We start from the raw sequence: 21,617 nt of genomic DNA on the forward strand, positions 1-21,617 counted from the left end.
CATTCATGGAGTCATTAATTCATGAATTCACAGACGCATTCATAGATCACACCCGGCTCCGGGGATCCCCGTCTGCGAGAGACCGTCAGGAATCCGATTTCCCAAGTAAGAGCATTAACTGCGTCAAGGCATGCATGGTTCTCTGCGAGAGCTGGATTTGATCCAGCGGGAACACTCCCTTCTACAAACGGCCGCAGGACCAGGCGCGCAGTGAGCGCGACGCTCAGCAACCCAGAACCGCAGCCGAAGCGCAGGGATCCCGCGAGGCCCCGCCCCGCATCCGCTTCCGGCCACCAGGGGCGGGGCTTCCTGCGGGGCGGGGCTTCCGGCTCGTGGGGGCGCGCCGGCCCGGAAACGGCGGCTGTGGAGCGGGGACTGCGAGTAGCTCAGGGCGGGAGCTGGCGGAGCGGACGCGGGGGTTCTGTGGGGAGCGCGGGGCCCGCCATGGCGGTGAACCTGAGCCGGAATGGGCCGGCGCTGCAGGAGGCCTACGTGCGGGTGGTCGCCGAGAAGTCCCCGACTGATTGGTGGGTGCTGCGGCGGCCCGGGGCGCGGGGCGGGGGACCGCACCAGGGGTCCGTCTGTCTGTCCTGGGCCCACCTGGCCCCCCAGCCTGCCCCCACGTCCCAGCTGAGGTGCCAGCCCCATCTTCGGCACCCCTTGCCTGGGCACTGGGGGGCAGAGTAAGCCCCGGCGCGGTGGGTAGGTGTGGTGACCTCCCCCTCCTGCTCGTCCCCCGGGAGCTCCGAGTCGGATGCCGGCCTGGCCGCAATGGCCGGCTTCTGCCAGGTGGGACAAAGGAGCCGCCACAGCCTCCCTGGGAAGGCGGAAGCCGCGCCCGGTTTCTTTTGAACGCTGCTTTCTGGGCTGGGCCTTTGAGAGTGGTCTGGCCGCCTGGCTGGGAACGTGAGCCCTGGCCCTGAAGGCCCCACGAGGTCAGGGGTCTGGGCCCTGGTTCTCTGTGGTTTTCAGAATCTTGGTTTCTCCACGTCTGGGCCGTGGAGAGATGAATGAGCAGAGGATGCCGGCTGCGTGTTTGGAGAGGGGTCCCATCCTCCCTCCAGGCCCCCAGGAAGTTGGCTGCTAGGCTGTCAGTGTACGTCTCCTGCACTTGGTGGCCGTTACAGGACTAGGGCCTGGAAATGCAGTTTTGGGGATAATCTTGGGCAGCACCCCCACATGGCCAGCCAGCTGGTCTTCGAACGCTCTTCTCTGCCACCTTTCCCATTTGCTTAGATTGTGTTCACTGGCCCTTTCGCAGCACTTTCAGTTCTAAGAAATACGCTGAGTATGGTAGACTGAAGTGACCAGCTTAGGGGAATAGAAACTTGGTGATTTTGTGTTGGGGCTTCCCTGTGGGAGCCGGGAAGTTTGGGTCAAACTAAAGCCAGCAGTGAGAAGACTTCCACACAGTCGGGGTCAGGGCCCCTTCCCAGCCGTTATCTCTCCCTCCCCCCGCTTATCTCAGGGCCGCTGCTTCCTCATTTCCTCTGGGTTCCCTGGTGCCCAGCCCCGAGGGGCTCACATACAGTGGTCTGTTGTGACTGGGAAGTCACAGCCTTTCCTTTCCTCTAGCCCCAGGCCATTCTGGGAAGCACTTAAGGTCTCCAGCCTCTGGGGTTCTGCAGGATTTCTGCTGAGCTCCCTGACAGATCTGGGGCCCTGGATGGTACTCATATAACACTTTACTAGGGAACCGGATGGTGGCCATCTTGTAACTGAGCCTTTTCTTCCTTATAGTCCCTCTTAGGAAATACACCCCACATTAGTCAATCTAATTTTTCTCTCAGGAGAGTTTCCAGATGTCTACCCCTTGCCCTGGTCTCTCTCCTTCTCCCTGTTTGTGTTTCTCAGAGGGCCCTCAAGCCCCCTCCTGTCACTCCAAACCCCATCAATAAGTATCTCCACAGTGTGCAACATTCAGACGTCCATAGGAAGTCCTCTGGGCCAGTGATGAGTGTTGCTCTGTTTGAAGCTCTTGTCCATCTGGTCAGACTTACTGGGCAACTCAGGCCTTCTCCTTGGTCTCCATCCAGTCTTCCTAGGAACCAGCCGGCTGTCAGTCTCCCTCCTGGGCCCCCTGGCTTTCCAGCCTTTCCTTAGGCTCCTTACCAGAGCTGTCTGCTCCAGTCCTGACCTAGTGCTTACCACCCCTTCTCCTTTTTCCTCGTGGGGGTGCTGAGCCTCTCGCCCAGCCACCTGCTTCCTGAGACTCCTTGTTCCCAGATGACCAGGCTCCCACGACTCTGCTGGTGGTGCCTGGGCCTCACGCCCTCCAGTCATTCTCATATCCATTATGATGTTTTTACTTAACAAATATCAGGTGGCAGGTCCCCACTCACTAGCTGAAAAAATACTTGGATCGTATCACTTCCCTCTTGAAAGCTCTCCTATGGCTTCCTGTTGCACATCGACTAAACCCCAGATTCCCCACTCCACTGACAGGCCCTGCACACCCTGGCTTCTGCCCACCTCCCGTACCTACCCTCCCCCAGCCCTCCTTTTCTACGTGTTGATCTTGCTTGCAAGTGGCTCCTCTGCAGGGCCCCTGTTCTTCTCCTTCTGCCTGCAGTGTCCTGCCTCCAGGTTGCCTGAATCATCCCCATTGGGCCTCTTTGGCTCCTCGTTCCCCCTGGCTGCAGTCACACTTTCCCATCTCCCTGTTTGACTTCCTTTACAATTGCACCACTGCCAGAAGCCCTCGTTTGTTCCTCCTCACTCTTCTCTCTTCACTGGAAGAGGGGCCATGTCTGTCTCCTAGGGCCCACCTGCTCAGATGAGGGGTGGGCTGAGGGGTACAGGAAAAGCACTAGAGAATCTCCACAGAAGAGGTGGTCTCCAGTCGGGTGGATCTGAAAGGTTTCCCCACACTGAGCAGGTGGCATTGGAGCTGGGTCTGAAGTCCTGTGGGGCTGGGTCTGCTGGAGATGTATCAGCCACAACACCCCTTCTATTTGTGGTGCCTTCTCTTGGTCCCTCCTGGCTTATTTTTCCCCTAGATCTTGGCACTGCTGGCTGCTTACTTGACCCCCATGTCACCTCCCGCCCCTCACTCTCACTTCCCAACAGTACAGTTGAATCAATTTGCATGTTTATTTTTGTCTCTTCCACGGGCAGGGCCCTCATGTGATAGTTTGCTGCTTCAGTGCTGTCACCAATAAGCTGCAGTCCCTCGGGAAGTACTTTTGGAAGGCACAATCGAATCATAAGGTTCCTGTGGTGCCCCACTTCTCGCTGTGCCCAGACCAGCACACCATTGGCTTTTCATGACAGTGGCATGTGGGAATGAGCCTCTGCCTGGGTACATATGAGAAAGTGGCTTAGATAGGAATCCGGAGGTGGGGGATGAGGCTAGAGAGGTGAGTGGCAGGCATGGAGCTTGGCTCTCATCGACTGCTTGATCCCTTTGGATGGGAGCTGAACTGAGCGGCTGTCCTCATCCATGCCCTACTGCCCAGGCCAGTGTCCATGGCTTCTGGCAGCCAGGGCTTGGTGGCCTTCCAGAGGTGTGGGTTCTGGCTTCCAGAGACATTCCCTCCACCAGCGCCAGACTCGGGCCAGGCTGGACATCCACCACCTCTCCAGGCTCTTTTCCTGTTTCTCCTTGTGGTCTTTTCTCTAGTCCCCTTTCCTCTTGAGTGTTTCCAAACCCCATTCTGTGTTCTGTTTCCTCCCTGGTGAGCAGTTTTCCTGGCAAGCTGTCTGTTCTGCCATGGCCCGGGTCTGATTTCTTCCCTCTTCCCCAGGCATAGGCAGCGCTGCCCCTTGGAGGAGCCAGTGAGCAGCCGATTCAGTCCCTGTCGCACTGTCCCCCTGGAGCTCCCACCAGGCGGTGAGCAGCCGATTCAGTCACCGTCCCCTGGTATTCCCAGTGTCTGCTTCTGCAGACCTGTGTTTGGAGCCCCAGGAAGCCACAGACACTGGGCATGCTTTCCCTCTGGAATGCTGTCTGTCTGGGTCAGTGTCTCCAGCCCTGTGGTTCACCGGCACTGCCCCTTGGAGAGTGTGCTGCAGACTGGAGGGGTGGAGGAGGGTCTTCCGGCCGTGTTCTTGAGTAATCTTTGTTGTGGTCACCTGACCTTCAGTGGCCCAGCTTTACTAACGTTTGCCAAGTTCCCTCACCTCTTGGGCACAAGTTTATAAGCCTGAATATTTTCCAGGGTTCTTATGAATAATTAGTCTTTAAAATACAGGGTTTGTGAACAGGAGAAGAAAGAGTGGCCCCAGAATCACCTACAGAGCAGTTAGGGCTCTACGAGATAGCAGACTCAACTGCCTCGTGAAGTGGTTTGGCAGGCTGTGGTTCTACCTGTGATTCCATGTTGAGTCACTGCCCCGTGGTTTCCACGCTGTGTACACCAGTCGAAGTCCATGTTTGCCCAGGGAGCTTCCAGCCAGAAAGACCTGCTGCACCAATCCTTCTGGTTTTACAGAAAGACAGCAGATACGTGCAAGGATGTTGGGCAGCTTTCCAAGGTGCCCAATGTGGGTGTTTCTTCTTACTTTTCCTCTGGGTGCTCTAGGTTCCAGAATATCTAGGTATCTTTTGTGTTTCAAATTCATATACCCAATGAGCATTTTCAGAAATCTTTTATGCCGTGTCACCCATGAAATTTTACAGCTTGTGTTTTCTGCATAGTGGTTGTGTGCTTGTGAGCTCGATGGGTTTGTCCCTCACCTAAGCCTGGAGGTGTCCAGTGGCCGGCTGGGAGGTCCATGCAGCAGGCAGAGCAGGCTGAGCCCTTGGAGTGCCATGAACCCCTTGGCAGGTGGGGCCCAGCTGTTGGTAACAGAGTCCGCCTGTGCTTTGTTTCAGGGCCCTGTTCACTTATGAAGGCAATAGCAATGACATCCGCTTGGCCGGCACCGGGGGTGAGTGTGACCACGGTGGGGTGGGAGGGGGTGAGGGAGCCAGTGGGCCAACTCGACAGCAGGGCTCGTGGTTCTGCACATTTGCGGGGAAATGCTTGTGACCTTCAGCTACCCATGTCAGTGGGCATTTCAGCCATTGCAGCTGGAGGAAGAAGACTCGAGATTGTGGCCGTCCCCCACAGGGGTCCCATCTGCACAGGCACCAACCATGTGAGGGTGGAGTGTGGGCTCAGTGCCCCCCACCAGACTCGCCAGCATGTCTGTGCTGTCCGCCCCCATCTAGCTGTCGTGTCTCATCTGATCTGGGCCTGAAACCAGCCACGGGCTGCAGCAGACCCAGGTGAGCTGAGGCAGGAGCGCTGGCCTCCTTCAGTCCCCCTGAGCAGCCCAAGGTCTCCAGGCCTCTGGGCTCACCATGGGCCAGCCTTGCATTTCATGAGCATCCTTCCTTGGCTCTCTTCACCCTGGTGTTGCAGGACCATACTGGTTTCTCTGTTCTAGTTGGAAAGAATAAGAGGGGTAACAGGCCACCCTCTCCGGCTCATGGGCAGCCATGGCCAGGCCCACTTTACATTGCTAATCCAGGGAGACATGTCCTGTCCATGTGGGGTACACACTGTGTGCGGGGTGTAAGGGTGGCCCTGGGCCCCCCTTGCTGAGTATGGGAGCATCAGTGTGACAAGCACAGCTGTTGGTGCACTTGTCAGGAGGCAGGCTCAGGAAAGGGGTGGCTGTCAACTGGGGGTGGGGTCGGGAGAGAACACAGTGACAGGGAGGTCTCTGTGGCAAGGACTGGCCAGGGCTGGGTTCAGGACGGGCTCACTTTGCTTGTGGGCAGTGGGGACACGCCTGGCTTGGTGAGGGGGTGGGCAGGTGGCCTCAGGCAGCCCTGGTGCGGAGGCCTGGGAGGTCGGGCTTGATGGCGTGGGCTGTCCTGGAGGCAGCGGGGAGCCCGTGGAGGAGGAGGCATGGGGCAGTCGGAGCTGTGTGTTTAGGGGCAGCGTGTGGACTGACAGAAAGCGATCCAGGAGGGCCTGGAGAGGGCCATGCTGGGGACCAGCCACAGAGCAGGCCCCTGCTCCAGGACCCAGTCTGCTGTTGCTGAGACTTCATAAGGCCGGCCTCTGATAGAACTCCAGGCAGGGCCTGCGACTGGCTGGCCAGGTTCTCCCGATGTGGAGAGCCAAACTCTGAGTTGCTCGTCATGCCCCGTGCCAGTTGCAGGCCATTTGTGCAGGAGTTTGGAGTCAGGCATCCCTCGCCCCCTTTCCTTCTCCCCAGTGTGGTGGGAGCAGGAGAGACCCATGTCCAGGAGGCAGCTCCTTCAGCAGGACCCCAAGCTGCACCTCCCACCCGGCAGCCCATAGTCTCTCTGTGAACTCACCAAGGCAAAGCACCCAGACTAGAAAGAGGAAACAGCGGCAGCAGAGCTCAGGTTACGTGTTGTGGAGCCACATGGGGTGGGTTTGAGATCCGGGAGCCTCTGATGGGGGAGCAGCCATGAGAAGCTGTCCCCCCACAGGCAAGGCTGCGGCCCCTGGGGGAGCACTGCCTGACTGCTGGGTGGAAGGATGCCTCAGGCTCTTTGTCACCTTCCCCAAGAGGCAGGGTGGGGCTGGGAGAGAAGGCGGAGGGCACAGCTGGGCATCCTCACAGGAAGTGCAGGCTACTGTTCTCAGGGGTCGCCCAGAGCAGCCGCAGAGAAGGCAGCATCCTCCGGCTTCTCCTTCTGACCAGGACTCTTATCTTCCCAGCTCTTTCCTTGAGGTTCTGTAGCCGCCATGGCTTCACCTGGGAGCCTGTGGGAAATGCCTTCGTCACCCACCCAGACCCCCAAGGCAGAGCTGGCATCACAGTGAGACCCTGGTGGTGCCTGTGCTCAGTGAAGTCGGGGAAGCTCTGCCCTAGAATAGATGAAGTCACCATCATTCCCCTCCTGTCCTTGCCTCCTGGCCCTCCGAAGGAAGCCCCCCACCCACCAGCAAACAGCGGGTGCTCCTTCCCCGGGGCTGCTAGCACAGGCGGTGTGGTGAAAGAAGATGCATTTGCACCGGTTTGCACTTGTGCCTCTCGCTAGCCTACTCCTGGGGTCAGGATTTGTCCATAGCCGAGGTGGCGTTCAAAAAGCAGAGTTGTGGGTGAGGTGGAGAGCCAGCCGGGGCCCACACCTCTTCCCAGGCTGCCTCCAAGGAGAACCCCCCTCCCAGGCCAGCAAGGCAGCCCTTGGGCTCAGCCATCTGATGGCAATAGCCGGCACCCACCGGGGCTCCCCCGTGGACGGTGTCCCCGCTTCACTTCCTGTGGCCTACCGGGATGGGTGGCCTGCAGTGGCTACTGTGCCTCAGGGGCCACTTTTCTGCAGGAGTCTGGGGGTGGCCTCCCTCCCCACCTTCTGCCCCTGCTGCTCTCCCAGATGTGCTCCCTCCCCCGCCAGCTGCTGCTCTCCATTGTTCCCCAGGTGGGAAGGCCCTGGTTAGGTGGTGATGAGGCCCCTCCCACAGGCTCCAGGGCCACTCCCTGTGTACCTCTGGGTAGAACGGGGTTCTCAAGCAGCCTTTAAAAACGAGGGTTTCGTGCTTTAAAGAGAATGGCCTCCAGGAAGAACTCCAAGGCCCTCCAGCCTCCTCTCCTGCCCCAGCTTGTGGTGTGGTGTCAGCCCTGACTGGGCCTCACATTTCTGCCTCGTTGTCTTTCCTTGTTCAAAAGGTGTGTGTTGAGGGCCCCCCAGGTCTCTAGAGCATGTTAAAGTCACTGTCCCTGAGGACGCCTGGATGTGCCTTGAGCAGGCAGGGAGACTTCCCGGAGGAGGTGGTGCGTGGGGCTCTGGCCAAGGTGTGACCAGGGGTGGAGACGCTGTGAGGGTAGGAGGCAGGTGAGGAAGCGGCCTAGGGGCCTGCAGTGGCGGGTGCAGGGGCAAACACAGTACTTCTGGGTGTCACGAAGGGCAGCTGGCCTCAGGGCTGGCAGGAGGCCAGGTCCTGGTGCCTTGTGGTGGGGAGTCTGCCCTGGTGCTGTGGGCCAGGGGCGCCTCGTGGAGGGTGTGAAGCAGGGTTTGGTGCCTGACTGGCACAGAGGGCTGTAAATCAGGCACTTGGGGGATCTGCTGCCTGGAGCCCATGGGTGCTGACTTACTGGAGGCCCCGTAACCACTCTCAGGTTAGGCCTTCACCCTGCTCCTGCACAGCCCCCGAGCCTAGGCCAGCCCAACGGGGAGCACAGGTGTGGGCTCCTTGTCTTGTCTTCCTCGGGGGTGGGGAGATGGGCACAGTGGTCTCCTCCACCCAGTGGCTGTGTTCACAGAAAGCCCCTCCTCTTAGTGCTTTCCTCCGCAATGGACCCTGCTTCTTAGAGATGCTGTGGAGCAGCAGCCGTGGTGGGGGCCAGGTGACAGGATCATGGGAATCAGCAGTGCTGACCCCAGTGGCCCCCACAGGCCCCAGCCAGGCCTTAGGATGTGGCCCTGAGCCCTGGAGCTGGAGCACCTGCAAGGGGGGCTGGCGAGAGCCCCCAGGCTCTGGCCAGCTCCAGGCGCTCGCCAGGGCCCTGACTCAAGTGGGTTAGTGCTGCGACCCCAGGCCATCACCCTTCAGCTGCCAGAGTCCACGCGGTTAGCCCACTGTACAGCCCTGTGGTGGGTGTTTCTGTCTGGTCTGACCCCCTGGGTGGGCCTCTGGATCCTCAGCAGACACTGGGAGGGGTGGGGGTGGTTGGGGTGGGCAGGGCGACCCTCAGCAGACAGCTCTAGGCAGTGAAACAGAGGAGAGACTCTCCCTTTGGAAGTGTGGCAGTTGATTTGTAGCAGAAATGATGTTTGTTTTTCATTTCCAGAATTACCTGTGGGTTTAGGGGAGTGGTTTTTAAACTAACGTGTATGAAAACGTGCATAAGATGCAAGATATGTATAAAAAAACCTGAGGTGCTTGTCTCCAGTGCAGACTGCTGGTCCCACCCCAGCTCTGAAGTCTCACCTTAATGCGGGTGGGGCCAGGAGTCTGATTTTAACACCCTCTGCAGGTGACTCGGTGGCAGGTGGTGGGTGAGAAACCCGGGTGGGGAGGCTGCCCAGCAGGTCCCCCCTCTGGCGGATGAGATGGGGGTGCCTCTAACACCCCCTCCCCTGATCTGCTGCAGAGGGAGGCCTGGAGGAGATGGTGGAAGAGCTGAGCAGTGGGAAGGTGATGTACGCCTTCTGCAGGGTGAAGGACCCCAACTCCGGGCTGCCCAAGTTTGTGCTCATCAACTGGGTATGTGGAATCGAGGAAATCTCTAGATTTGTCCCAGAAAAGTCAGCGTCGTCTGACGGGGCAGTACGCCGAGTTCTCCAGGCAGGATCCAGAAAAATCATTTTGTTTTCCTCCCTTTGCCTTTTGTAATTGGGACTTCCGGGCAGACAGTTTGGGAACAGAGTGTTTTACTGGCAGGAGCCACAGAACAGCCTTTGCCGAGTGGGCGATTAATTCACAAAATTCACACTCCAGGCCAGAATTATGTCCTGTGCAATGGAGGGAAAGTCATCATCGAAGATAGTTGCAGTCACGCCCTTCAGAATAGGCCTGAGGGGGGCAGGAGACCCCAGAAGCGAGCTGAGAAGCGCTGGGCCCTGTGGGTGGGCCATAACCAGACAGAACCTGCTTGGGGACCAGGTAGCGAGGCTGTTGGCCCCAGAGGCCTGGAGCCCCTTGGGATTAAGGACCTATCCCACTGGCCTGCACTGGCCTGGCTTGTAGGGACTCTGCAAGGCTCCCGGGGAGAGCAGGGGCATTGGGCAGGGCCAGGGTCCCGCGGGGGCTGGAGCTGAGGGTCACGCTGGGTGCCTGTGTTACAGACAGGCGAAGGCGTGAATGATGCACGGAAGGGAGCGTGTGCCAACCATGTCAGCACCATGGCCAACTTCCTGAAGGTGAGGGGGCGCAGCACCAAGGGGGTGGGGTGGGGCCACCTGCTCGCCAGCCTGGTGGGGGCAGAGAGTGGGGGGATCGTGGGGGGCGCGCTGCAGCTGGCCGCGGCCCACTGTTCCTGCCCAGCTCTGCTGTAAATGACCCTCTGGACCTCAGGGGGGTGGGTTTTACTCCCACCTGACTCACTTGCTCCCTTGCCTGCATCCTTCCCATGATTGCCACATTTGTCTCAGCTCTAGAATAATAGAATTTTAGTCCTCTTTTAATGTAAGGCAGCATTTGTATCAAAAGCCTGTGTCGCTCCCATGTCAGGTGAATGTTTCTGTTTCCTTCGTTACTAGCAAGGAGACTCTGGATTTTGGTTCTGCCAGTGCTTTCTCACATGTGCCTCAGTTTCTCCACCTGGGACCTGATGCTTGTTGGGTATATCTAGTGAACATGAGTGAGGTCCTGGATCTGAGTTCTCTCAGGAAAACGGGCTTGTTTCCAGATGCCATTTAAACTTGGTTCTCTGTGATGAGGGAAGCCCAAAAAATGCAGGTGGGGGCAGCTCATTTAGCTAGCTCCCCAAGAAATGCACCCCATGCTCCAGTGCTGTGCAGCACAGTCCCGCCCGAGGGCCCATGGGATGCACGAGGCGTTTGCTCCAAGTTGAACCATCATGCTTCCGAGGAGAGAGCAAGTGCCTCAGTGCCCAGGAGCCAGGCCACCGTGCTGCGTGCAGAGGGTGCAGGGCCAGCACTACCCAGTGCTGCCCCTGCCTGCAGGGCGCCCACGTGACTGTCAATGCCCGGGCTGAGGAGGACGTGGAGCCCGAGGCCATCATGCAGAAGGTGGCCAAGGCCTCGGGGGCCAACTACAACTTCCACCGGGAGAGCAGCCGCTTCCAGGACACCGGGCCCCAGGCCCCTGTGGTGAGTGCCAGCAGTGCCTGGCGTGCTCTGTGGGGGTCTCCCCACACAGGCAGAGCAGGAGGGTAGGGCCGCTGGGTCTCCTTGGAGATTTTCCTGCAGAGGGTGCCTTGGCAGCATCCTCGGGGCAGCTGGGCCTCTGGGCAGCAGTAAGGTCAGAGCCCAAACAACAGGAGCCTCCAAGGCAGGGCCCAGCCTATAGGGGCGCTGGTGGCGGGAACTGAGGTCCCTTCTCCAATGATGTCTGCTGTGGACATGACGTGGGCCAGCTCCCAGGGATAGCCAGTGGCCCCCATCTACAAGGGTCCAGTTGACCCAGAGCCCCCTCCAGTGCTGTTGCTGGTTGGGGTGGGGTCTAAGGCCCCTTGTCTGGCCCCTTGGTGCAGTCCTCCACCAGGCCCAGTCCTAACCACCCTGCCTTCCCCTGACAGCCCTGCAGCCAGAGCAGCACGCCCCCCACCCCTGGGCCTGGATTTCTGTTAACAGAGTACTCTTCCCCACAGGGCTCTGTCTACCAAAAGACCAATGCCGTATCCGAGATCAAGAGGGTTGGCAAAGACAGCTTCTGGGCCAAAGCCGAGGTGAGTGTTGCTGGGGGAGCGAGAGGGGTCAGTCCTCAGTGTACGTTTATTTCCTCTGTGCCAGGCACGGATGAAGTTGTTCTACTTGCCCCACCTCAGCCTGTCTCACAAAGAGCCCGTGGAGTAGGTGTGCAGGCGGAGGTGCAGGTGGCTGAGGAGCAGAGCTGGGCAGCTGGCTGGAGCCCCCATTCACTACCCTGGGTCTGCTCCATCCCCTGATGGAAGCTTGCTAGGGAGTCTGGAGTGAGCCATGTCCCTGCAAAAGGAGGGGGCAGGAGCAGGGAGCGCGGGGACAGGGGCAGGGTGTGGGCCTGAGCCGGGCGGGCTGGCTGGCTCCTGCAGAAGGACGAGGAGAACCGCAAGCTGGAGGAGCGGCGGCGGGTGGAGCAGGAGCGGCAGCAGGCAGAGGAGGAGCGGCGGGAGCGGGAGCTGCGGGAGGCCGCCCGCCGGGAGCAGCAGTATCGGGAGCGGGACTGCGAGGCAGGCCCCCCGAGGTGAGGCCAGGTCCTCTGAGCCCAGAGCACAACTCCTCCGTCTTCCCCGGGTGTCCCCTCCCTGGGAAATAGCCCAGGAACTCCCAGCGGCCAGGCTCCAGCTCTTTCCCCTGCACCTCCCAACAGGAATTTTGAACAGCACCGAGATGCATTTTCAAGGACCAGAGAGGAGCAGGTAGGACCTGGTGTCCTGTTGGCTGCTGAGCACCATCCCAGGTGGCAGTTGCAGTGACAGAGGGGGTGGTCCCTGGACTCGAGCAGGGTTTTGTCCCCAAGCCCTGGGCAGAGGGGTCCTGCAGCCATGTGGGCAGATTTGGACCCAGAATACACTTGGGGGCATCAAAGAGAGGGCGGTGGAGAGAAAAGAGAAAGGCAGGAGCTTCTGGGTTGACCCCTGGCTGGTTCTGGAAGACCCTAGGCCTTTGGCTTCCTGACCCCCACACATCCGCAGCCCCCGCTCCGACAGGAGCCAGGAAGGCGACAGGCTGGAGGGGCTGCCATCTGGGGAGGGCATGGGGTGAGACGGCTCTCACTGGTGCTGGGTGGACGCACCCTTCCCAGGAGCCCACCTGTCCACAGCCGGTGCACCCCCGGGAGCTCTTCAAGCAGAAGGAGAGGGCCATGTCCACCACTTCGATCACCAGTTCCCAGCCAGGTAAGGCCAGCCAGCCTCAAGGCAGGGCATCTGGCGCAGGGGAACCCAGTGGTCCTGTGACCCTTCCCTCCCACTTAGAAGCAGGTGCTGGGTGTGCTCGGAGGGTTACAGAGGTGAGGGCTGGGTCTGAGAGTAAGCCTGGGGCCCAGTGTCCCCAGGAGAAGCTAGGAGAGAGAAGACACCCTTCTGGCCCTTGCCCTCATCCTGCAGAACCTCGTGGGACAGGAGGGGCTGTGTACGACCTCCAGGGTGGGGACCTCCCGGCCTGGCCCCTTAGTCCTGAGTACAACTCTCAGGCGGGCTGGTTGGCCGGGTCCCAGGGGCCTGCACCAAGTACCTGTCTGGCCCTCAAAACACCCAGGACTGCTGCTGGCCACAGCCCAGAGGCCACGCTGCCCCCATTGTCTCTCTCCCTGGAGTCCATGGCCTAGGCCAGCTGGGGTCAGACCTCCTGCTCCTGTTTCATTCATGCCAGCATGCGCGTATATTCAGGGGGGATCTTCAGGGGGTCCTGGACCCAGGGGGGGTCCTGAAGCTGCTGCCTGTCCTGGCGCAAACATGTATGTCCCCCTCGCTCTCTGGGTAACAACCTTGAATTGCCAGTGGTGTGGGGCATACCGAGGGCCCTCTCCAGACTGCCTCCTGTGTTGGCTTGCAGGCAAGCTGAGGAGCCCTTTCCTGCAGAAGCAGCTCACGCAACCAGAGACGCCCCTTGCCAGAACACCGGCTCCCACCTCCCCAGGGCCCAGGGCAGGCAAGGCGCTGGGTCGGTCCTCAAGGGGCCTGGAAGGGGTGGGCTGCGGAGGGTCCTGGGACAGAGGCAGAGCGAGCCCCACTCTGTGCTCAGATTTCCATGAGGAGCCGGCACCCAGCATCCCTCGGTCTCCAGTGAAGGCAGAGGAGGAAGACGAGGCTATCTACGAGGATCCCCCGGAGCAGGAGAATCTCTACGAGGAGCCCCCGACGGTTGGTTGCCTGTGGGGGGTGGGGAGTGCTCACACACCCTCTGAGGCATTTTCCCGAGCACACTGCGGGTTTAAAGCATGCGTGGATCATCTTGTTTGGTTTTTGAAACGATGCTGTGATACACGTTGCCTGGCCAAGTGCCTTGGCCTGTGGGATTGGCGAGCCCCCTCTGGCTTTGGTGCCTGGAGAGGCTCTGTGGCTGCCAGGGTGTGCAGGGACAGGGGGAACAGCCACAGCCCTGAGCTCCGGAGAGTGGCCGCCCTCCAAGTTTGGCCTGCAGTGGACTTCCTGGGCCCAGGACTGGGGATGACCAACTACCTGTCTTCCACGGCCCCACACAGGTGCAGCAGGAGGAAGCCAGCTCAGGACATGCCAGCCACTATGAGCAGGGGCCAGGGCTCGGGGGAAACGGGCTCTGTGCACGGGCCCTATATGACTACCAGGCAGGTATGTGCCATGCCGCCTGCTGCTCAGCCCACACTGGGACAGCCAGAGGTCAGGAGACGGAGCCCCTCAGCCTCTGTTGGGGATGCTGCCCGGAGTGGCCAGAAGGCGGCTGGGGCGGGGATGGCTGCCAGGCCTAGAGCTCCCACCCTGTACAGCCCAGCCCCATTCCACTCCCCCCTGCCCCCTGCCCCAGCCCAGCCCAGCCCCCTGCCTTGCTCTGGCAACTCTTCATTGTCCATCACAAGAGGCCCAGTTGCTACCCTTGCTCTAGAGCCTGAGGTCTGACCAGAAACATGGCCTGGCCTTGGAGCAGGCCCCTGGGCTGTCTGTGGACAGAGGCCCCTGGAGCAGGGTGATCTGAGGTGTCCAGTCCTCTGCTTTCTGGCTGGCTGGCTCCACAAAGGGTTCCCGAGGAAGCTGAGCTGTGGTCTGGGCAGCTGGCCAGGTGGGAGCGGGGGCCATGGGCTGTGGGGAGCAGGGTGCCCTGTGTGGCATCGGCTGGCCCTCTGCTTGCAGCTGACGACACAGAGATCTCCTTCGACCCTGAGGACCTCATCACGGGCATCGAGGTGATCGATGAAGGCTGGTGGCGCGGCTATGGACCGGACGGCCACTTCGGCATGTTCCCTGCCAACTACGTGGAGCTCATCGAGTGAAGACTTGCTGGGGGACGAGGCCCGGCCGAGGCTGCCTGGGCCCCTCCCCACCAAGACCTGGGTTCCCTGTTGCTGGAAGGGGACAGCACAGGAATGGGTCCACCCCCCAGGAATAGGATCCCCCTAAGGAAATGAGGTCTCAGGCACCCTCTAGCCGAGCTGGCTCAGCCTCTGTCACCCAATTGCAGCAATAACTTGGCAATTCCCAAACACGCTTCTGGTGGCCCCACAGCCCTCCCTACAGCCAGCCTCCCCCATGCACCCCCAGAGCTGTGGGCCGGGCAGTCTGAGCTGGGGGGTCTGAGCAGGTGCCCACTCCCTCCCCACCCACTCATGGCACAGTGAGCTGAGAGCACTGCGTGAAGCAGTTTGTGGCCTGTGATGACGCTGAGGGCAGCGGCTGCCCTGCTGGAGCCCGCCCTGCGGCCCGGCCCAGCCCATCTCTCCGGCCCCTCGCCTGATGAGCAGGGTCAGTGGGGACAGTGACCTCCATGGGCTCCTCTCACCCTGACCACAGCCACTTCCTGGCAGAGCTCTTGTCTTAGGGAAAAGGAACCAAGTGCCCTGTGTTGGCTGCCTTCCCCCTCCCCCCTCCCCCACCCTGACCTCTTTAAGTCTCTGAGGACCAGAGCTGCTTTGGGACTCAGAGCTGCAGGTGGTCCCCTCAGGTGTCCATGGGTCTACTCTGCGCCCTGGGGGTGGGGGGGTGCCTGACCCTCAGCAACCTGATGAGGCATAAACATCCACGTGTAGCTCCACTCAGCATTCCTGCGTGTCTGTCCCTCCTGCCGCACGGGGCCTCCTGCAGGGCTAACCACCCCTCAGCTTCTGGGGCCCTAGCCATGACACCCCCCCCCCCCGGCTGTTACTCCTGTTAGACTAATTACAGCTTAGGGTGTGGAGAGCCAGCCTGGGCAGGGAGAATGTGCTCCCCACATCCTTGCGGGGCCAGCCTCAGCCCTCCTCTCACCTCTCAGCTTCACTGAGCTAACAGTGTGGGCCTCCAGGCCACCCTTCCCCTCTCACCCCCACCCAGGGCACAGAGCCCCCAGCATCTACCCATAGGGAGTCAGGGAGACCCCACCCACTCCTCAGAGGAACCTAGAAAAGACCTGGGGGCAAGGGGGAGGAAAGGGGACTTGCCATCTTTTAGTTATCCCCTTAAGAGAAATCAGGTCTGTTTTAAGTTCCAGGCTTAGGATGATTTGCCTTTTACTGCTAGGAGAAGATGGGAAGTGAAGGTAAACACAAAAAGACTGCCAGATGGACAGTTACAGACCAGTATATGGCAGGGAATGACATCACCTCAGTTCCATCACATCCTCCAAAGAGAAGCAGAGGGCAGCCATCTGGGCAGGTTGGAGTGGGGGTGCAGAGGGGCCTTCCCATTCCCCATTCCCATCCCCCTTGTGCTTTGGGGAGTTGCTGGGGACACACCTTGACACCCAGCCCCACCCACCCAAGACTGGGGTCAAGGATGTGCCTTGGAGGCCGCCACCAAGGAGCAGATGCCATGGCCCATGTGCCCCTCAGGCTGGCAGCCAGCCTCAGCAGGCCTGATCCATCATGGAGGCCCTTTGGGGTTGCAGGCCCTGAGGATTGCCCCTGAGCCCCACATCTGGGTGCTGAGCCACCCACGCTGCCAGGGTCTCCAGCCCATCCTTGGGAGGAAGCTGACTATGGAATATGCTGGCAGCTATAGCCATAGCTGCAGCATGTCCTGAGCCAACAGGGAGGGCTGGGTGGCTCAGACCCCTTGGGGCCCAGGCAGTTACAGGTGGCTCTTCAGCTTCAGGGCACACATAGGTCCCTATTAGTGTGGATTGAAGTACAGACTTGGGGGGTGTAGTCCCTAGCTGGCCTAGCCAGGTGGCCTTGGGAACAGCCTCCCAGAGGAGCAGAGGCTTGGCAGGCCTAGTGAGCGTGCAGGAGGGTGGGTTCCAGAAGCATCAGGCCACAGCGCCAGACTTGCAGCAGCAGTGTGTGCAAGGGCACCTTTATTGCCCAGAGCCCTCCCCTCACTTGGCCTTGCCCTGGGCGGCCACGGCTTCCATGGCCTTGCGCACGGTCTCTTCATCGCCCAGGAACCGCATGGGCTTGGTGGGCTTGAGCTTGTCATCCAGCTCATACACGATGGGGATCCCCGTGGGCAGGTTCAGCTCCATGATGGCCTGGTCGGACATGCCTGGGGGTGGGAGAAGGCAGTGCTGGTGGCCGTGCACCAAGGGTGCTGGCATACTTGAGGCAGGCGCTCCCTGACCTTCATGGCGACAGTGCCGGCCGCTCGGCCCCACCCGACCCCTACAGCAGGACCCAGAAATGAGCCTGAAGGTCAAGGCGGAGGCGGGGTAGGCAGCAGCTGAGCACCTTGCTGTGGCCTGAGGCAGTGCTAGGTCTCCCCGGTAGGCGCTCTGACCCCACCAATCGCACAAGCCCTTCGCTTTTCTGAATGCTCCAGTCTGAGCAGAGGAGCAGGTGACGGGGGTGGAGGAGGGATGCCAAGGAGGCGCCGTGGGAACCTGACCCCTGCAGCCGGCCGGGCCTGGGCCTGGAATAGCAGCCGACCCTTGGCCTTTACACGGGCCAGCTGGTTTGCCTTGTCCCGCATCCTTAGTGCAAGGGGGCCTCGGTGAGTACTTTGGGGAGTGGGAGATGGAGGGCTGTCAGTTACAAGGAGCCTGCAGGTGGGCCTGGGACCTGGGGCAGTCAGGCAGAGGGAGCCCAGGAAGTGAGGCACCACCCACCCAGCCCTTCGCCTTTCATCTCTAGGTGTGTGGTCCCAATCCATAACACCAGCAAGCTCAAAAGCTGTTCAGATACTAGTTAGACCATCCAGTGCCTTTGTGGAAACCCTGAAGGCCCGGGTAACCAAGATGAGATTCAGAGTGCCCACCCCCCAGCTGTGGTGTCCCTGCTAGGAGCCTTTGGCTGCCCAGCCCCTGCACACTGGCCTCAAAGGTCACCCTGAGACAGTACATGTCCAGGATGGTTCGGGGTCCCACAGCACACTGGTATTTGGAGCCAGGAAAGCAGAGTTCGAGTCCTGACCTTGCTTTTCCCTGGCTGGATGCCCAGTGCACCCCTCAGCCTTCCCACCCTGACTGGTGAGAACCAACAAGATCAAGCCCTGGAAGGGGCTGGGAACAGCCCTGGGCCTTGGTCAGTGGGGTGCAAACTGCATGGACTGCAGTCTAAGGGAGGAACACTTCCCGTCGTGCACTAGTCCATACATGTAAATGAAGCAGACAGACTCTCCACCCCACAAGTCAACCCAGTTTGCCAGTCCCACCTCAGTGCCCACATCCACTTTGGACAGGCAGTGGGAACGGTGGTGAAAAGAGACAGGAGGCTTTGGGGTCCCTGACTGGCCACAGCCCAGGGCCAACTACCACCACCACCCCATCCCACCCCCTGAATCCCCGGAACAGCTGGCAGGGCTCACTCTCCAGGTGCTTGACAATGCCGCGCAGGCTGTTGCCGTGGGCGGCAATGAGCACCCTCTTGCCCGCCTTGATCTGGGGGGCGATCTCCTCATTCCAGAAGGGCAGGGCCCGGGCAATGGTGTCCTTGAGGCTCTCACAGGCTGGCAGCTCTCCCGGCTTCAGGCCTGTGTACCGGCGTTCCTGGGAGGAAGGGTGACACTGTTTGTACCCCAACAGCCCCCACCAACCACCTGTTGCACCAGGAACCCCCTGCAGCCTACCGTGCTGATAGAGTTGTAATATGGGTGCTTCTCATCCATGGGGGGCGGGGGCACGTCGAAGGAGCGCCTCCAGATCTTCACCTGCTCCTCGCCATGCTTGGCGGCCGTCTCTGCCTTGTTGAGGCCCGTGAGGCCCCCGTAGTGCCGCTCGTTGAGGCGCCAGCTGCGCACCACGGGCAGCCACATCTGGTCCGTGCCATCCAGGATGGTCCAGAGCGTGCGGATGGCCCGCTTCAGCACCGACGTGTAGCAGATGTCAAACTCCATCTTGGCATCCTTGATGGCCTGTGCCCCCCTCTGGGCCTCCTGGGTCCCCTTCTCGCTCAGCTCAGCATCGAACCAGCCACAGAAGCGGTTCTCCTGGTTCCAGGTGCTCTCGCCGTGCCGCACAATCACCAGGCGGTGGGTGGCCATGGTGGTGGTGGCTCGGGGCTCTGCAGTGGGCAGCGGCCACCCTGGAGCCCCAGCTTTATAACAGTCTGCCCCGGCCCCACCCCCAGTTAACTGCCATCCTGCATTCCAGGCCCGACAGGCAGCAGCAGGTGGCCAGGGAGGGCAGTGCCGGGGAAGGCGGCTGAGGAGCTGGCCTGAAAATAGCCCTGTCCCACCGCAGCCTGGGACACATACTGACCAGCCTGTGCTAGCCGGCCTTGGCCAGGGGCTCCCAGAGATGTGAGGGGGGGAGGCCTGGGCTCCCCTCCCTGAGGGGCTCTGTGGCCAGTCAGCCCCTCCCTGCTCCTCCAGCAGAAGCACAAAGCCCCAACCCTTTCTCCTGGTCACTCATAACCAGTGGAGACCAGCTGGCCTCTTAAAAGGAAACCAGCCCAGGTTGAGGAAAGCCTGGGGTGCTTGGCCAGGGGATCCCCAGGGGCCGGGGCATCCTGGCAAAGGTAGCTGCCTGACTGCCATCCCGCCACCTCACCATGCAGTAGGTCCTAAAGGGTGAATACGTCTCCAGAGGCACGGAAACCACCAGGGAAAAAGGTCAGAGTGCACCAGAAAAGGGCACAAGCAGTAGTGTGGGAAAGGAGCAGGGCAGAGCTGGGTGTCTGGGACAAGGGGGAGCAGAGGCTGGCTGTTTGGGTTAGAAAGCAGCCCCTGGCACCCGCTTTCCTCCTGAAGCCTATGGACAAGCTCCTGCCGGCACCTCCCCTGCCAATCTCAGCCCTTTCAGCTGAAAGGCCCACCCTGCATCCTGCCCTTCAGTGATTGAGCTCCACCTTGAAAATGGACCAGCCTCGTGAGGACAGCAGTGGGAAACCAGAGGACCTGTGATTCAGGGCGTGGGGGAGGGTGGTGTGGAGCCCGCCCAGGGATTCTGCGTTAAGCAGGGTGGGGGGCAACGGCCACTGCAGGCAGAAGCCATAGCTGAAGGAATCGGTGAAGAACTCGTGACGAAATCACAAGAACCAGGAGACCAAAATGCAAAGCCTGCCAGTCCCTCAGGCACAGGCCGCCAGCCCCCAACAACCCAGTCCTGGAAACTCCCTCCTCTCCCACTGCAGGAGCAGGACTAGGGGCCCATCCACCCCTCTGCCACCTAGTGATTGTAGAGGAGTCCCTCCTCCCACCCTAAGGAGGGGTTGGCCCCTCCCAGGAGCCTTGGAAGCGAGTGTATGAGAAGCCCTCCATAGCCCACCCTCAGCCCACCGGCCTCAGGGAGAAATGCTCCTAGCTCTGGGCCCAGGTGGAGGCTCTGCACCCTCAAGGCCGTCACAGGGGTCCTGACAGGCCAAGTCGGGGTCTCATCACAAGCCCTGGAACTTGGAACCGAGCCTGAGCTGTTCAGGCCTCCCCAAGGCCAGCAGGGGGCGCTCCCTCCTAGCAGTGCTCTGGGCGCTCTGGATGCTTCAGTGTCCAGGCAGCCCGGCCACCCAGCGCAGCACAACTGAAGCCACGACACTGTCTTCATGGTCCCCTCTGTCCCCCTTGACCACACGGGTCATGACCTCACTCTTGAACCTGGCCCCCATGGGAGCCAGGCACCAGGAGAGGCCTGGGGGTCAAGCAGGGAGTGGGAAAGTGATGGGGCTTTCATTCTAGTGGCGAGAAGGGTGATACCAGCGGATAAGCCATTCCAGATAGGAGTGAGTACTAGGAAGAAAATAAGACAATGGTCAGAGAGACAGGGGAAGGGGCAGCCACTTTTGACAGGAGTCATGGGGTCAGGCGTAGCCTCCAGGTGGAGGCCAGCAGAGCAAAAGGAGTCTGCTGTTAGTAGTTCCAGGGAAGGGCATTCCAGGCAGAGGAACCAGCAACAACAACAGCCCCAAGGAACAGCAAACTGGCGGGAGTGGGTGGCCATGGAGGGACATGTCCCGCCCTGACGCAGAGGGAACACAGGAGCCCGGTGGGACTGGTCTCGGGTGCTCTGGCAGAGCCCCAGGGGCCCAATGGAGGCTGGAAGCCTGGCAGCTTGGCCTGGCTGGGTGCAGAGGGTGCGAGGAGCAGCTCTGGAGGGAGGGATCGCTGGCCTTGGCCGACAGGACACAGGGCAGGGACAAGCGAAGGACATCTCGGGAGCCTGGGAGAGATGAGGACTGGGGAGCCCAGACCCAGCTTCTGGACCTTGGCTCTTGCTTCACTTTTCTTTTATCCATTCAACAAATACTCAGAGCCTCTCCTGTGTGCCAGGGTCATTTAAGCAAACAGGATAAATTAACAAAAACAAAAAATCCAAGCCCAGACATAGCATAATCAAACTACTGAAAACTAAAGACAAGGAACAAATCTTAAAATCAGCCAGAAGAAAATGATACATTTCACAAACCATCTCTATTCACAGATAACATGATCTTGTACATATAATATCCTAAGGAAGCTACCAAAAGACTATTAGAATTAATAAACAAGTTCAGTAAGGTTGCAGGATATAAGACCAATATTTTAAAAAATCAACTGTATTTCTATACACTAGCAATAAACAATCCAAAAAGGAAATTAAGGAAACAAGTCCACTTACAGTACCATCAAATATATATAAATATATATGAATAAATTTAACAAAAGAAGTACAAAACTAATACTCTGAATAGTATAAAATATCATTGAAAGAAACTAAAGATCTAAATAAATGGAAAACTACCCTATATTCACGGATTGGAAGACTTAATATTGTTAAGATGGTAATATTCTCCAAATTTATCTACAGAGTCAGTACAATCCCTATCAAAATCCCACTTGACCTCTTTGCAGAAATTGACAAAATGACCCTAAAATTCATCTGGAAATTCGAGGGATCCAGAATAGCTGAAACAATCTTGAAAAAGAAAAGAGTTGGAGGAAGTACCCTTCCTGATTTTGAAAGGCTACAAAGCTACAGTAATCAAGACAGCATGGTACTGGCTTAAGGATGGACAAACAGGTCAATGGAATAGAACTGAGAGTCCAGAAATGAAACAATGCAATGCGGGAAATAGTCTCTTCAACAAATG

At 59.5% G+C, this 21,617-nt stretch overlaps 2 protein-coding genes across 5 annotated transcripts; one reads left to right on the top strand and one right to left on the bottom strand.

Moving 5' to 3' along the window:
* The first annotated feature begins 351 nt into the window (after nucleotides 1-351).
* On the top strand, nucleotides 352-15,238 carry DBNL (drebrin like). Of its 4 annotated transcripts, none has more exons than XM_037837229.1 (13): nucleotides 352-527; nucleotides 4,817-4,872; nucleotides 9,004-9,116; nucleotides 9,698-9,772; nucleotides 10,538-10,684; nucleotides 11,185-11,262; nucleotides 11,605-11,756; nucleotides 11,883-11,931; nucleotides 12,336-12,411; nucleotides 13,070-13,177; nucleotides 13,259-13,377; nucleotides 13,719-13,824; nucleotides 14,341-15,238. In XM_037837229.1, the coding sequence occupies exons 1-13, from the start codon at nucleotides 445-447 to the stop codon at nucleotides 14,478-14,480; spliced, it is 1,302 nt and encodes a 433-aa protein (XP_037693157.1). In that variant the 5' UTR covers nucleotides 352-444; the 3' UTR covers nucleotides 14,481-15,238. The 4 variants fall into 4 exon arrangements, with proteins under 4 accessions (XP_037693157.1, XP_037693155.1, XP_037693158.1 ...); XM_037837227.1 differs by having other exon boundaries at nucleotides 353-527; nucleotides 12,318-12,411; XM_037837230.1 differs by having other exon boundaries at nucleotides 354-527; nucleotides 13,070-13,165.
* Nucleotides 15,239-16,174: 936 nt separating this feature from the next.
* PGAM2 (phosphoglycerate mutase 2) lies at nucleotides 16,175-21,617 on the bottom strand. Its single transcript, XM_037837231.1, has 3 exons — nucleotides 18,184-21,617; nucleotides 17,923-18,103; nucleotides 16,175-16,665 (listed from the first exon to the last, which is right to left on the bottom strand). The coding sequence occupies exons 1-3, from the start codon at nucleotides 18,595-18,597 to the stop codon at nucleotides 16,499-16,501; spliced, it is 762 nt and encodes a 253-aa protein (XP_037693159.1). The 5' UTR covers nucleotides 18,598-21,617; the 3' UTR covers nucleotides 16,175-16,498.

This window comes from Choloepus didactylus, chromosome 5, assembly GCF_015220235.1.
Source record: "Choloepus didactylus isolate mChoDid1 chromosome 5, mChoDid1.pri, whole genome shotgun sequence".
Lineage (NCBI taxonomy): Eukaryota > Metazoa > Chordata > Mammalia > Pilosa > Megalonychidae > Choloepus > Choloepus didactylus.